The following is a 16,361-nucleotide window of genomic DNA, read 5'->3' as shown; positions in this document are numbered from 1 at the left end:
TCATGAAAGTATCTGAATTCCAGTGAGAACTCTCAAATCAACTACAACCATTATCTATTTTAAAGAAAAGTCATACACTATTATATACAGTGGGTGATCGGTTAATGAACAGTTCGGACTGCGAACAAATCAGACAAAGAACACTTTCACGAAAGATTTTCTTGTTCGCACAACGAACACATATTCGGATAACAAACAAAAACGAATTATAACGAACACTTCTCGACTCTCGGAGCATAATGTGCAGGGCAGGACTTCCTTAAGTCTAATCGGCGCCTTCGTGCAAATGTCTAGAGAGCGCCTTTATGCACTGACGATATTAAAGGGACATTGCTTATGGTTAACATTTAAAATAAAGCATTATTAGCATACTAATATAAAACCCCACTCAGACATATTTATTGAAGAATTATACATATATTTATGTTATAAAAAGCTGCCCAACCGGTATAGTGGTTAGCGTTGTTGACTGCCGTGCTGAATTGCCCGTGCTCAAATCTCGGAGAGGCATGGATGCTTGTAAATGTATTGTGTCCGTGCGGCATGGGGGCACTCTAAATATGCGAGACAAAAGTCCTCTGGAAAGGTCAGTGGTAAGGAAATAGGGTTGGGAGACGCTCGGACCCGTCTTTCCCGGATGCTCTCCATCAAAATTGGGACCGGAACTGAGCTAAATCGCACTGCCACCTGTAAGGCTCAAGGCTGTTGCCAATGACGGCCGTATCTTGTGCTCCTTGCCACGAGGAATTTCGTAGGCTTGGGCTAACTATACATCAGACACGGGAGTATTAGTTAAGCAACAACAACAACAACATGTTATGAAAACGCAACACTGCAAGCGAAGCGAAATAATGCACTAAACGCATTGGATAGCAAATATATTGCTGAACACTATTTATTATCTTAGAAACACATTAATTTAAATAAGTTTGCACTGAATAAATTGTTGTTATCAGCGTAGTTTACGGCAAGGTTCAAACTGTGATTACAACAGGGCATAAAAAATGTTGTACGGCCGATATCTAGGAATATATCCAAAATTCTTTTTTGTACACCGCTATGTTGTTGACAACGATGTAGCTTAGAGTTTCAACCGGCAATGCTACATTTCCTCCAAAAGTTTTGCAAAAACTGCAGTTCATGCATAAGATCTATAGTATTTATATCGCTATGATTTTTTATCAGTTAATGCTTTTCGCAGTTTTTGGCATAAGTTGAGCCGATCTCGTAAATATATGTGAATGAAAATACACGTGATACCGATAAGTATGTAAGGATAGACGCCGGCGTCGTAGACGCGATCGACAAATTGCTTAGACCTTTTTTTGTGTCTACTGTTGCAATCGCAGTAATTTGTGCAACATTTATCTTTTTCGTGATTTTTATTATGATTGATTGTTATTACTGCTATTCTACCTAAAAAAGGTAAGTGCAGTTACAAATTGTGTTAAACTTAGGTTAGCTTTTTAATTCAGAAAAGCGACGATTTGAGCATAATTACTCGAAAAATGTTTTTTACATGAACCATTTGTTTATTAAACTAAAAATTATTATATTTCTAGAAGAAAGGATTGGCATATTTACGGAGTACCACTGAATTTAAAATATACCTATCTGAGATTTGATGAAGTAAAAATACACAAGGTATTCTGAAATCAAAAATTGGCTTTTTCAGATTTTTAGCTATATGGAAAACCGAAGGAAAATGTTCCGTTATTTCATTACGTCTTAAATACATACTCTAAATTTGATTTATTTACTTTAAATAAATATAAGTTCTGATTATGAGCTGAATTTTTTAGTCAGTCACTGGTCAGTCAAGGAGATCATCACTTAATCACCCACTGGTCAGTCAACGTCCAATGTTTAGACAGTCACTGATCAGTTAATGTCAAATTATTGTCAGTCACTGGTCAGTCAATGTCCAATAATTAGTCAGTCACTGGTCACTCAATGAGATCGTCACTCAGTCAGTCCCTGATTAGTCGATGTCCAATTCTTAGTCAGTCACTTTCAGTCAATGAGAGTCACTGGTTAGTCAATGTCCAACATTTAGTCAGCCAACGAGATCGTCACTTAGTCAGTCACTGGTCAATCAATATCCAATTCTTAGTCAATAAATGAGATCGTCACTTAGACACTGGTCAGTCAATGTCCTATTTTCATTCAGTCACTGGTCAGGCTATGAGATCGTATCACTAGCCAGTCAATGCGAACGTCACTTAGTCACTCAATGTCCTATATTTAGTCAGTCACTGGCCAGTCAATGAGACCGTCACTTAGACAGTCACTGGTCAGTCATTGTCCAATTTTTAGCCAGTCACCGTTCAGTCAATGCGATCGTCACTAGGTCAGTCTCTGGTCTGTCAATGTCCAATTTTTAGTCAGTCAATAAGATTAGGGTCATTTTGAAGAAATTTATCACGAACATAAACTGAAATTATGTAAACTTAGATCTTGATATGATGCTTTAAACTGTTATGTTTATTTTTAATTTTTTTAAAGCAAAAATATTTCTGTAACGCTTTTCTTTAGGTTTGAAATTGTGGAACGCCTGTTAGGATGTGATGAAGGATGTTGAGTATTCTCGTCATCAACGTAGATAACAGCGATGGTATCAACGACGATATTAATAAGGCGTTCTTGAAATCCTTGAATTGGTTTCACTTCTATTCTGTCTACTTGATGCATTTTGTCATTTATTTCTGGTTCATTATTTGTGTTGATGAGATTGCCGAAATCGGTGTCCCCTTGTACTCCAAGATCGTTATGCGATACAATGTATTCAGCATTCAATGATTTAATAGAGGCATTCAAACTGAGTTCTTCCTGGTTGAAGATGAGGATATTGCTATTGATGCCTGTTTGATTACCTGAGTTATCAGGTTTTGGAAAATCAAAATTCTTTTCTGTTTCTTGATGGAGGTAATTAAATTGATTTTCATCAATGATAAGGTACACATCAGTGGGATTATTATCGAAATCTTTGGAAAAAAGGTCAATGGGGTCAGTGTCACTATCAATTTTCAAATTAAGATTATTATCAAAAGCTTCGTTAGAAACTTGGAGAAAATCGGTGTCATTGTCTATATCCACATCAAAGGAGTCGTCATTAAATTCATGAATATCAGCATATGAATCAAGGAATATGTACCTTCTTTTAGGCATTAAAGGTGTGTTCATTACGGTTAATGGTGTTTTCATCGTTACTTTTCCGACTTTTCTCTTCTCTTCGAGGAAACAAAATGAAGGCAGTCGCAAAACAAATAAGTATGCCCAATAGGCTGTCGATAAATGGTGTTGGTATAAAAACGTAACACAATACTGTCAACAAGAAGAAGCCCATTTTTAAAAATGGCCCGAATTCGGTTTCAGCAGTAAAAATAACAAATTTAAGCAAACAAGATCCACACGTAAGATTTTAGCACCACTAGATTCGATATCTCTAATGATTATGGTTTATAAGCATTGTTAAAAAGTATTCATTAACTTTGTTGTAATTCAACAAAAGCCCAAAACAATTATTGGTAACTTGATTGTTACCTTATTAAAAGGATTCTTTGTCTAGTGTAGATGATCTAGTGTAGCAATGAAAGATCTTCTGATATATAACACTCTACACAGAATAAAAAGGAAGTTTCTCATAGTGTGTGTCTTTCGTTCATGCAGCGTGTAAGCTAATAGACCCAGGGCTACGAATTTGGTACATAGGTGCATCTACGCAGTTGCCAGTGTACCTCGAAGCGAGTTTTTCAAAATTGGAATGAGTTTTTTATCGTTTTCATATTTTGTAAAACTTTAACGAATTTTGGATTAACAATCTCAACGATTTCAAAGCGAGGAATGGCAACACTGTACGAAAAAAAAAACATTTTTATCTCCAGCGCGCGAGACTTGTGTATCGGAAATTCTAAAGATATGCTCATTTTAAAATTATTTTAAAATATACAAATATGCATATACACTGACTACCAATACGTATTTGGACACCTGTGATAGAAAAGAAAAACTAACTTTATTCAAAATCAATAGTTGGTAGAGCCTCCACGAGAGGTAATTACAGCGTGGACCCTCTGGGGCATACTTTCCACAAGTCTTTGTATGACAGCTAGTGGTATTTTCTTCCACTCGGCTTGGAGAAGACATAGAAGTTCCTTCAACGATTTTTCACGGGTAGTGCACACCTGAATTCGGCGATGAAATTCGCCCCAGAGGTTCTCAGTAGGGTTCAAGTCTGGACTCTGGGCAGGCCAGTCCATTCGATGAACTCCATTGGCACCATACCAAGCCTTGGTTAACGTCGAAACATGACAACTGGCATCGTCGTCCTGAAAGTAACAGGGGTCCAACCCGTAAAACTGCCATAACGTAGGAAGCACATTGTCATCCAAAATAGTGCAGTAGGCATCGGAATTGAGGTTACCATGAATGGAGACCAAGGGTCCCAGCCCATACCAGGAGAAACACCACCAGACCATAATCCCACCTCCGCCGAACTTGACTGTTGGCACATTGCATTCTAGCAGGAGACGTTCTCCAGGTAGACGCCAGACCTAGACCCTGCCATCCGAACGGTAAAGGGTGAACCTTGATTCTTCACTCCAAAGAACCCGTTTCCACTGATCTACGGTCCAATTTCGATGTGCTTTGCACCACATTAACCGAGCAACGCGGTTGGACTTTGTGATCAAAGGCTTATAGGCAGCAGCACGACCATGAAAACCAAGCAGATGTGCTTCCTTACGGATGGTATTCATTAAAACAATACTCCCGGATGCCCGTTGAAACTCCTCGCGGATGAGGGCCATCGGTTGGGTGCGGTTCTTCCGAATTTCTCTGGACAGCACTCGTCGGTCTCCATCTCCCAGTTTCGTTAATCTGCCGACTCGGGGCACATTCCGACAATCACCGCTCACCTTCCACTTCTTAATCATATAGGCCACTGTCAATTTTGGGTTCTTCAGATGGCTAGATATGTCCCTTAAGGATTGGCCACATTTGTGATACCCGATAATTATACCTTTCTCGAAATCAGAGAGCTCCGAACTGCGAGGCATCTTGCATGCAACTAAAGCCGATGCTGTTTCCTACACGATATATACCGGCGGATTCCGTGATGTACCTTAGGACCGCAGATATCGTCATTTGCATAGGTGTCCAAATACGTATTGGTAGTCAGTGTATTAATAAAATTCAAACTCCAAAAAATTTGTTTCATTACCTTGAAGATAAAATTCAAAATTAAAAAATTAGCTTATTAGAGGATAATATAAAGCAAATTATTTTAAGTAAGGTCAAACGGGAAAAGTAGTTTTCTAGTTCACTTGATTGTACCCCTGATGATAGATATCAAGGGCAGATACTAATTTGTATGAGGTATCTTAATTTAGAAAATACAGACATGCGTATTGAAGAAAGGTTTTAGTATTTCGTTTTACAATAGATAAAACCGGCGAAGGACGAACAACATTCTTATTAAAGAATTTAGAGGAAAATGGTTTAGATATTAGTAATTTACGCGGGCAAAATTACGACAATGGTTCAAACATAAGAGGTAAACAGTTTTCGAGTAATTGTGCTGAAATCGTTGCTTTTCCGAATTAAAAAGTTAACCTAAGTTTAACATGATATGTAACTGCACTTACCTTTTTTTAAGTTAAAAAAAAGCAATCACAAAAAAGATAAATGTTGCAACAAATTACTACTATTACAGCAGTGGACACAAAATAAGGATTAAGCAATTTGTCGAATGCGTCTACCCTTACCTACTCATCGGCATCACGTATTTTCACGTTCAAATAAGACAGAAGAGAACATCAGAGACAAACCCCTGCTCTGGTTATAACTTTAGGTCAAATAAGACTGTGTGCTAGAAGGAAGGGGCACTCAGATCTGGTAATCTCGAGGCTGCCTTAACACATTTAAACGCCCCAACTCGTAGAGGTGATCCAAGGGGCCACTAACCTATCGGTCGAGCCGACGAGCTAGGACTGAGTCGACAGGAATACTCAGCAACTCACATTCCACGTCCCCGTTCTGGGGAGACATCTGCCATCAACAGGGGCCCCAACCTCGGACAGCAGAACAAAGTCACTTAAGCACTCTCAGATAGACCGGGCCACCAATCCGGCCTGCTAACACTACGTCAAGGTATACAGATATCAGCTGTAGGCGTCCCCAGGGAGAAACCAAGGAAAGATGTGAATATGTAGTTTTGAGGCTCCAGGCGCCCACTGGAAACCTCAAGCAGTTTAAAGACTCGCTGAATACACCAACTGCACTGACGGAGGTGTTTCGCCCCGGACTACCATGGATATCTGACTATATAGCTCAACCACAACCAGCTGAATGGACGAGAACCCCATATGGTCCCTGCCGAGCCTGAAACAGCCATCGCTAGCGATGACTCCAGTCCTGGGGAGACTGATTTTAAACATCGGCGGCCGAGATTGCCCATGTACAGATCCTAATCAGTAGCTTCCCAGGTTTTACCTTAGTAGACTTCGGAGAGGCTTTCAAATAGGAAAAGAATTTTTTTGTTCAGACAGGCAGCGAGACGAACTAAGAACTAAGAACTTAAGAATATCTACCTAAAGGGTATTCCGCTAATCATCTTTGTGCGTATAAATTAAGTAAATAACCAGTAAAGTAAACATTATAATGAAACGAAATCAAAATGAGACTTCTTTCTATTCTCATTCCTTTTTATCGATATTCGAGCAATACTGTAAACCTCAAATAACATCATGGGCTTTGAACGGAACACCGTTACTTATGCTTGGACTATTCTAAACATAGGGCTGATGCTAGGATTTTAGCGCCTGATGCGATCTTAATGGCTCCTATATTTATTTTATTTGTCAAATGCCAGTTACATTGGCCGTTAGGCCGTTAAACTCCTTGCTTGCCAATAGCGCTGAAATCTACAAGAAAAATTTGTCAGTGTTTCCCACTCGTCCAAATATTCCGCCGTCATTGGCCGTCCACTATTACATAAAACACACAACGGCGAATCAGTTAGCCCAATGCTAAATAAATGATTCTGTAGACAGTCATGTCTCGTCAATAGTCTAAAAGATGCAACCGCAAATGTTCGCGGGTGGTCAGGAACAAAAGCTGGGTTTGTTGAGAGAACACTCCAAGGCTTGCCCTCACAAACCCGAGGGGCAAAAATCTCTTTTTGATATGTTAGGGATGTCAGAAGCTTAATGGAATGGAGGCTTGCACTCGTGTTTGGCTTTTGAAGAACCGTAGCCCCCTTTTTCGCAAGCAAATCAGCCATCTCATTCCAATAAATACCGCAGTGTCAAGGTACCCATTGAAAAGATGTCTTGTGGGCTTTTATGACTTCCTGACACTGTTGAACGCATATGTTCTTACACTCTTGGTAAGAGGAGATGGCCTGTATCGCTGAAGTCGAATCAGACAGTAAAACAGCCCTCCTGAACGAGCTCTGTATTAATGATAACTGTTGGAGAGTTATATGAATGGCTTTCGGTTCTCCATCAAAGTGAGTAAGCCCCTACAGGTATGTAGAAATTGAAAGGTTGCTAAAAACTCCAGCTCTAGCCCTCTGAATCCTATTGGTCAAAGAGCCATCCGTATATACATGTATCCATTCCACAGCCGGAAAACTTTGCTCAATTGTTTCCAAAACTATAGTTCTTATTTGCTCTAGACTTACTTTCCTTCTTATCTATTTTCATTTCCAGGTTCAACCGAAGATCAAGGAACCTATAATCCAAAGAATTGAGCAAAAACAGCAGTGCCAGTTTCAGTGTTCTTATATGAGTGTATTGTTAAAGGCGAGAGACACACTGCAGAAAGCCATTTTGTATCTTCAGATTTCGTTGTTTATTATAATCATAATTCCTGCGATAAGGGTTACTTGGTAGACGAATAAGTCTCTGGAAAAGGATGAAATCCAATGAAAGTCAATCCTTTTCCAATGGCTCCTATATTCTGCCGCGCAGTGCATTTAAATATTTTATCGTTCCTAAACTGTGCTGGCCGGTTCAGCTGTACCGGTTGCAATCGCTCTGTCTCTATTCCCAAGGAAATGGAGAAAAGGCGCCCTATTTCAAGAAAATGTTAAGTTGTTTGGTAAAATATACTTTATATTTATTTAATACTAGAATGTTTAGTATACTCAATAAAGAACATGATGGTAAAAATACATGCCATGAAAATTTTACGCGGATTTTTTTCATTTTTATCCGTAGTCTAGCTATGATACCTGTCTTGTACTTGAAGTACTTGGCTGTAATCAATTATGCGCCAATTTTACCAAGTGCCAATAATTCCCATATTACGAGTTTTCGTGAAGAGAGTGACAAAGTTTATGCAGACAAGAACATTGAATAAAATCAAATTAGCTTTAAAAATCTCTCTTTGAGATCTTAACTTAAAAGAGTAATTGCAAGCTAATAATAGTTTACTTGACTGGGCACACTGACTGGAAGTAGGACCAAATTTAAATATCAAGGAATTCTCGATGCAATTTAATCTATAGGAGGAATCACAATTTTTCTAGCGAATAGTAACGCGTTTAAACTTTCAATTGCAGCTTACCATTTGGACAGCTAAATCTTCGACTCATGCGACTGTCAGGTTACCATTCGCCCACAGCCTAATTCACTTCAAGCGCGATTCGGTATTTTTCGTTCGCTCCGTCGGTCGCTCAGGCACACATTTACAGTCAGACTGAAACGCACTTGCACTATAAAAATCACATGAAACTTCTGGAAAGAACGAGTTCGGACTGAAGTAAGAAGTCATAGTAAAGATTCAAATTAAAATGAACTTACTAGTAAACAAAATAAAGTGCTACATAACCTACCACGAAACCATTACATCGTTAACATTTACTTCGCTACCCCAAAGCAGTCATATTGTCAGTGCTTTGTCATCGATGCATGAACTTTGAAAGTACAAAAATAAATTATTTTTGTTCCATCTTTTAATGTTTTATTTCTAACGTGATAACATGTACAGTTTTTCTTATCATATGAGAAAATATTGGCTTAGGTACTGAAAGAAGTTAAGCGATTTATCTTGCAGATAAAAAACTTATAATATCTCAGTACAGCGTACTAAAATGTGTATTGTTCATGACATTTAAATTTCTTTTCTAATTTATTTTATAGTGAGAAAAGTATTTGATACAGGAAATTATAATAAATGTAAATTGTCTATCTATGTTAATCTATAAAGACTCTGCACAGCATCGGGTATGATAATTAATATTTAGGGAAAGCAAAAAATCTACAAGGATTTACCTCTGTGCTTTATGCTGACCCCTCTGCTAATAAGTAATGGTTAATAAATTAAGAACGCTTAAAAATATTGCTCTACATTAATATTAAACATAAAATAAAACAGTTTAAAATTTTACCACAATATTCTTGACTTTATTTTGAATGTGCATTTAAAAGAAAAACAATTTGAGATTTCCCAGAATGAAGTTTAAAGCTTGGTCTTCGACTCGGACCTGAAGTAACTTCGTTTTGAGGCAGTACCTCCCTGTTTATATACCATATCTACTCCTGAACAAAAACGCTTAGATCATTGTTATTATATATACATATAGACATATAAATTAAAATATTACTTACCTGCTGAAATTAATCTTAAAGTGAAATTTTAATTAAGTAAAGAGAGAAGTATTTAGCAATCATATATGTAAATCTCTAAAATAAAATTTTAAAATCTTCTCTGGTCATTCTTAAGACATTTTTAATTTTTACACATTTTTAAAAATTTTTTAGTTTTTATTAAAGACTAGCTTCATGTAAAACTGAGATTTATTTTTCGAATAAATTGTGCACATATCACGGCAGGTTTCCCTACGATGCCTTTTTCAAAAAGTGCTTTTATTCAAAAAAAAAATGTTCTGATCGATTTGAACACTCTTGTTTCGTTTCCGTCATATAATCCTTTCTTTTTTATCTGCACTTAAGCAGCACATTGTATTTACACTTTGATACTTATAATATCTCGGCCAATGATTCAGCAGATTAAGCGGATAAGATTTTTGTTCTGTATTTGTTCTTTCAGATGCAAAGTCTTTTTCCTGTATATGCTGAATGATGCAACAAAATGCGCGGATAAGCTTGAAATCATTTTCTTGTATATATTTGTCTGTGTCATGTAAATTAGATAGATTAATAGATATACATTTGTATAGATCAGGAATGGCCAAACCGTGTCACGCGTTTCACTCTGTGGCTCGGAAGAGTTTTTACAGTGGCACGCGAAGGCTTAGTGAAATAAAAGATTTGAAAAACAACAAAAAAAAAAAAAAAAAAAAAAAAAAAAAAAAAAAAAAAAATCATAATAGCTTCTGTATCAGCTCCGTCGAAAGATACACCCATAAACACATTATAATAAGTATAATAATTTATTTCAACTGCAAGGATCCAAATTATATTGAATTTTAGAAATTTGTACTAACAAGAAATTTTCCAAATTTACACGTTTTGGCTGTCAGATATTGTTGTAGATGTTTGTGAACAAACGTCTTCTGTTATGAACATAATGAAATCAAAATATCGTTCAAGATTAACTGATATGCACCTAAAACAAGTAACTTTATTAGCATTTTCAAGAACTAAATCTAATATAGCTAACTTGTTAAAAAACAACATATTCAAAACCCACGTTAATTAAGTACTGCCTGTTTAATAGTTATTTATAATTAAATGTTTCAAATTATTCATTTTTAATTTATACATAATTTAACTGATTGAAACTTTACAAACGTTTATTAACAATAAAAAACCCAGTTTGCGCGTTTATTTTATTTGGAATATTATTTTTTAAATGTCGACTACTCAGACTTATATAAAATGTGATATTTGCTTAAAATCCCATAAGAAGCTTATAAATAACACTTTTTTTTCACCTTTTTGCATTTTTTAAAAGAAGTGTTGGAAAATTTTGAAGTAGCACTAATTACTTATTTTTTCAGATAATGCCACTCTTCCCAAAAACGTTGGCCACCCCTGGTCTAGATAAGTGAAATTACAACTAGTAAACTTGTAATTACTATGATTATTATTATAGCATACATAACAATTCGATCGTAATATTTTTTCATTTTGCGTTTGCGTGTAAAATCAGAAGTCCATTAACTGCGTGGCTGTATTGTAAGATATAAGAAAAAATAGAAAATTATCTTCAGATGATATTTGAAACATATAAATTAGTAACTGATCATAATTTAAATCACTAATAGAAACATAAGTCATACATACAAATTTTAAAAAAATCAATAAAAATCTGAAAGGGTTCAGATATTAACTATTGCCCTATTACGTCGAATTTCTGAAAAACTAATAAACAGGTTTTACTGAAATTTGGTATTAATATACAATTTACAAGAACGAAAGGGATTTAACATTCAAAAGCCATTTTATGTACGCAGAGTCTAATATGAGGTTTTGTTCCCTCTTCACAGCAGACCGGTCGAGCAGCATGATGGCATATTGAACAGGAAGCACTTGAGGTGTCTCTGTGGTAGTCGATTCCACTCCTGCAACAAGACAGTTAACTCCATGTTGGTTCTTGAAGCGGGATGGCGATATGAAATTGCCCTTCTAAGAGCAACCTAGACATACTGATTACGGTAAAGGTCAGGAGATCTGACTTGCCAATCCATGCGGCGAACATACTCACTTTGCAGGTAATCGTCACTAGCTGAGCCCTATGTGGACGAGCGTTGTCGTCCACTAATAGGGACCCAGAAGGAATGAAGCTCCTGAAAAGTCCAACATAGGGCTCTAAGATCTCTTTATGTTTCATAGCAGTCAGGCAGCCTTGGTCAAACATATACGAGAGTGTGGGGCCGTCCAACATAATGCCTGCGCAAACCATTACACATTCACCACCGTAACGATCCTTTTCCTGACAAAGGAAGGATGGTATCGTATTCCACGCTCTCTCCAGATACAATATGCAAAGAATCTGCCCAGGTTGAATCTCTATTCGTCTGAGAAAAGCACGGTTCAGCGCTGAAGTCCGATGTAAAGCGCATGTTGTTTGCGCCATGCTAAACAGGTTTTCTGGTGAGATGCAATGAGCGGGACACAAACAGCGGTTAATAAGGCATACAGCCCTAACGCATGAAGCCGTTGGACCACTGTAGACTGTGCAACTCGTTTTCCAATGGCAGCTTACTGCTCACCGGAGAGTTGTGACTCTGTAGCTACCATGTGCATTCTTAACAATTTTACTGTCATAATTAATCAGTGCAGGATCAGGTATGCGCTAACCAACAATGTTTTGTTCGCTTCTTATGCTTTGAATATTGCAATAAATTCTATTATTTCATTATACTCACAGCTCATTTTTTTTATCTTATTTTCAGAAGCCTTTGACTATCTAATGAAAGTGGACACAGTTTCTAAAGAAATTCATTCTCAGGTGCAAGCATCGAAAAAAAATCTGCGGGAGGTCCAAAATATATGCAAGGGATGGCGTAAGAGAAATCCTATACTATCGGAAAAGAAATTACCTTTAGATCTGATTGCTACTGAATCTGCTAAATCTGTGATTGCGGAAGCACTCCATGGTACTGTTAGAGAAGATGGGAAGAAGATTCATGAGTTGCTACAGGTTAGAATAGATTATCTTCTATTTATAAGCGGCAATAGTGTTTTCATTGAACTTTCATTGAGTGCTAAGTCTTTGTATGTGCGAAAAATAATACAAAGTAAGGCCAGAGGAACTTTTCAGATTCTTCGGTGCGGCGGTTATGTTAATACGAGTGAAAACCAGTTCAAGTAGTAAAGGTGTTTATGAAGAATTACGTGATTAGTCAACGTGATAACTCGAAACAGAATTTTTTATGTATGTTAGCAAATAATATAAAAAAGTGATGTAAGAGGTATTTTTTACTGCTATAGGCAATTTACATATACTAAGCTAAAAGAGGTAGGCGGTATGTGACAGCATCAAAAAGTGATTTTTGTTGATGCCAAATATTAAAAGAAAACACTTTAAGTTTGGGCAAGAATGGAAGAATTACCTTTGACAAAGTGATAAGGTTTTGCTTAATCATTATGATTTTGCCTCATCAAAATACATCCCATCAAAAGTTTGAATCCGCAAATACAACGGACTATTAAAAATGTGTTTTGAATGTGTTCTGACTTTTACAGTGAGCATCGCTCTAGAAAGAAAAGCATAGCTATTATGGGCCTCAACCAGCGCAGGATTTACGTTTAATCAACACAAGCCCACACTTTCTTAGGGGCCCTCAAAAAATTAAAATATAGTAGTATAACAGACTTACAAAGCACCCCATATCTCAAATAATTAGGGCCTTATAAAATCTATATCTGGCTCTGGCCTCAGCATAGTGTTATAGATTGTAAGATCTTGTTTTCTTGGCTATCATAAGAGGTAACTAGATCTACTTAAGTGCTGCACTTTGCGAATTCTCGAATAAACCTGAAGATGAACGCAATCAGGGAAAAGGTGTAAAAACTCTTTAATTTAATACAAAATGTTTAAAGTTGGAACGGATTTACGGGCTTACATAAAATACACCGAGCACCTGTGGTGAGAAAAGATAATGTGATACTAATAATGTTAAGGATACATGGAGTGGCTTTATATAATCCTAATCACAGAATCAGTTTATTCTCTGGATTCTACAAGCATAAAAAACGAATAATGTCAAGTACTCAAGATCACTGTAATTTATCTTCTTAGTATACTAGACTTTTAGCTAGCGAAAGCGTTAGTAAAGAAAATAACATGTTGAATAAATAAAAAAATTGCAAAATTTTTTTAAACATTTACTATAGCATTTACAAGCATTATAAATAACAACAAGAGAAGAAATATCACTTTGAGTACTCTATGCAAATATATATGTTAAAGATTAAGTAGTTTTATTTGCATAAGCCTGTGGCTGGATATAAAAGGTGTTACTGGAATTTATAGGTTGCTGATCTATGGAAGGTTTCTGATCTATGACGATGATTATAACATTAGCTGGCCATACTTTACTGGTAAAGGTATTTTAATGAAATTAAACGAAATGCAATTTCTGGTATCCTCGACCTTTACTGATGTGCGCGTGGAACAGATCTTCAGGAACTTAACTATTAAGTGCTTTAAACGAATTGAGAGACTAGGATTTAAACCAAGTAAAAGGTGATAATTTCACACGTAGAAGTTGTTGAAGACATTATGACGGTTGCTGACTTACAGCCAATGTTTCATCGTGCTAGTTTTAACAAGGCAAATGTAGTGTCTCAGCAGTACCACATCTTACATGGCACTGGATCAGACACAATAAGCAACAGACCAACAACAAAAAGTAAATTATTTTGCAAAAATACTTTTAGCCAAAACGGAAATAGTTATGTCTTAACTGTAAAACCTGTTTTTAAGCACTTCATTTACGCTCAGAAGAGATATACTTCGGATAAGAAAACCCACATGTTTTCTAGGAAACGCTTCTGTTTTCTCCTAAATTTTGCATGTAGTGTTAATTCACCTTTATTATTTGGAATTATCTAATTTGAGAACGTTATTGTTGTTCCGTGATGGCAGGAGATATCGTAATAAGTTGAACGTGTTTGCTTTGCATCAACTACACGCAAAAAATCATAGGAGAGCGGTTGTTTCATTTAAGATGATACACGTATTGAATGCTGCGACAGCGGTTTTGCCCACCCATTTCACTGAGAAGCGTATCATTAGCCATACATTTCCTGCTGCCTAGCCGCCTAATTTTACCAGATTGTAACTTCAGTGGGTTTTTAGGACCATTTGCTTATCATGGAAATTTAGCACATTTCACAGAATTCAACATCTGCCACATGCCCAAAGCATCAAAGAGGATCAGATGTAACCAGCTACAGAACACACTGGCCATTACCTAATGCAAATTTAAATGAAAGAATTTATGTAGCAGGCTCTTTAGATCGTTCCCTACCGACGACCTTTTATTATGAGAATCAAGCGTAATAGATCAAATCCACGTGCTTGTGCTTGGCTTCATTGATTGGGCTTTATTTTTGAATCACTCAAAGTGGTACTTCTTTCACTTGTTTCATTGGTAATGATTGTAACGCAATAACTAATTTATGTTTTTTTCCCGTTCGGTTTTCCTTATTTATAATAAGTTTCTTTCATGTGTTTTATCAGAAAACACCACTCACCAGGCTATATAACTGATAATACCTACAGAATACACTGAACAGCCATATATTCATGACAGTTTCTTGTTTTTTCTTGATACTTATTCAGTTCAGAAAGATGTTTTCACAAATTTATTAAATATGGGTTAAAATGATCGTAAACTTAATATTTTATGTGAATGTATAAAAGTATTATAAATGCAGAGCGATATTAGTTAATGGAGATACAGCATACTTTACATAAATACAAAGGGAAGTGCTGTATCAAGAATAAGTACCACACTAATCACATACTTTACAGCTTCATTAACTACTAACATTGCAAAGCCATTAGATATTTCGAAACAGGACACATGAGAAATGCGCATTCCTTTTTCCCCAATCTGAACTTCAGATCTTTCGACTGTTAGCCACAAGTGCTGTCCAGTTACACTACAAAGATACGCACAAGGAAGCAGAAAAGAAATCTTTCAATTTAAGGCTGAACTTTTGCATACCAATTTCTCTATAGCCATTTGGGAGTTGACTTTTGATTGTGTCAATAAAGCATCTGTTGAAAAAGGAAGAACTCAGAACTAACTCTTCCTATGCTATTTTATATATTAAATTTCCTCTTTTTAGATTTATATACTAGTTTTAGATGTTAACATAGTTTTGAGAAATAATAATATGAATTAAATATATTTTCTAGAATAACTTAATATATTTATTTTTTGCGGTTTTCCTTGCCCACCTAAAGTTTAAATCTTTATTAATATGAAATTGTACATTACTATCCTAATTTTTGAAATTTGAAAGAAAATATTTATTTAAGTTTATTTAATAGTTACACTGTAAAATGTTAAAAAGAGCGGATTCGTACTTACCAGCCTTTTTTAAAGACTGTCAATAGCTTTGCTCGATTTAAAGACAATCATCACTGAAATGCAATCGTTTTCGTAATGCCGAAGATTATTCAGAACATTACTTTGTATTTTATGTAAAATTATTATGCTTTATATAGACTTAACTACATTATAAGTAATGAAATTATTTAAGAAAAGCAAATTATGTGGCAAAATGAAAAACACTTTTTCTTAAATAAAATTATGCTTTTTAGTTACCTCTGTTTATCTCTGACTGGAGAACAATTATAAGGTATTTCTCACACTTCCCTAGCGTGCCTTCGTGGTGTTGTGGTCAGCACACTGAGCTGGTATTTCAGAG

At 36.1% G+C, this 16,361-nt stretch overlaps 1 protein-coding gene across 1 annotated transcript in view; it reads left to right on the top strand.

Moving 5' to 3' along the window:
* The window catches only part of Dhc93AB (Dynein heavy chain at 93AB), a 202,564-nt gene that overhangs the window by 47,670 nt on the left and 138,533 nt on the right, over positions 1–16,361 (top strand). Inside the window, 1 exon segment of the mRNA XM_085821370.1 lies at positions 12,368–12,615. Coding sequence (XP_085677496.1) covers positions 12,368–12,615 — 248 coding nt within the window.

This window comes from Stegodyphus dumicola, chromosome 7, assembly GCF_044657685.1.
Source record: "Stegodyphus dumicola isolate Sdum_Otavi_A_Nest chromosome 7, ASM4465768v1".
In the NCBI taxonomy this organism is placed as follows: domain Eukaryota; kingdom Metazoa; phylum Arthropoda; class Arachnida; order Araneae; family Eresidae; genus Stegodyphus; species Stegodyphus dumicola.
The sequence above is the reverse complement of the archived record's forward strand: the minus strand, read 5'-3'. Positions and strand labels throughout refer to the sequence as shown.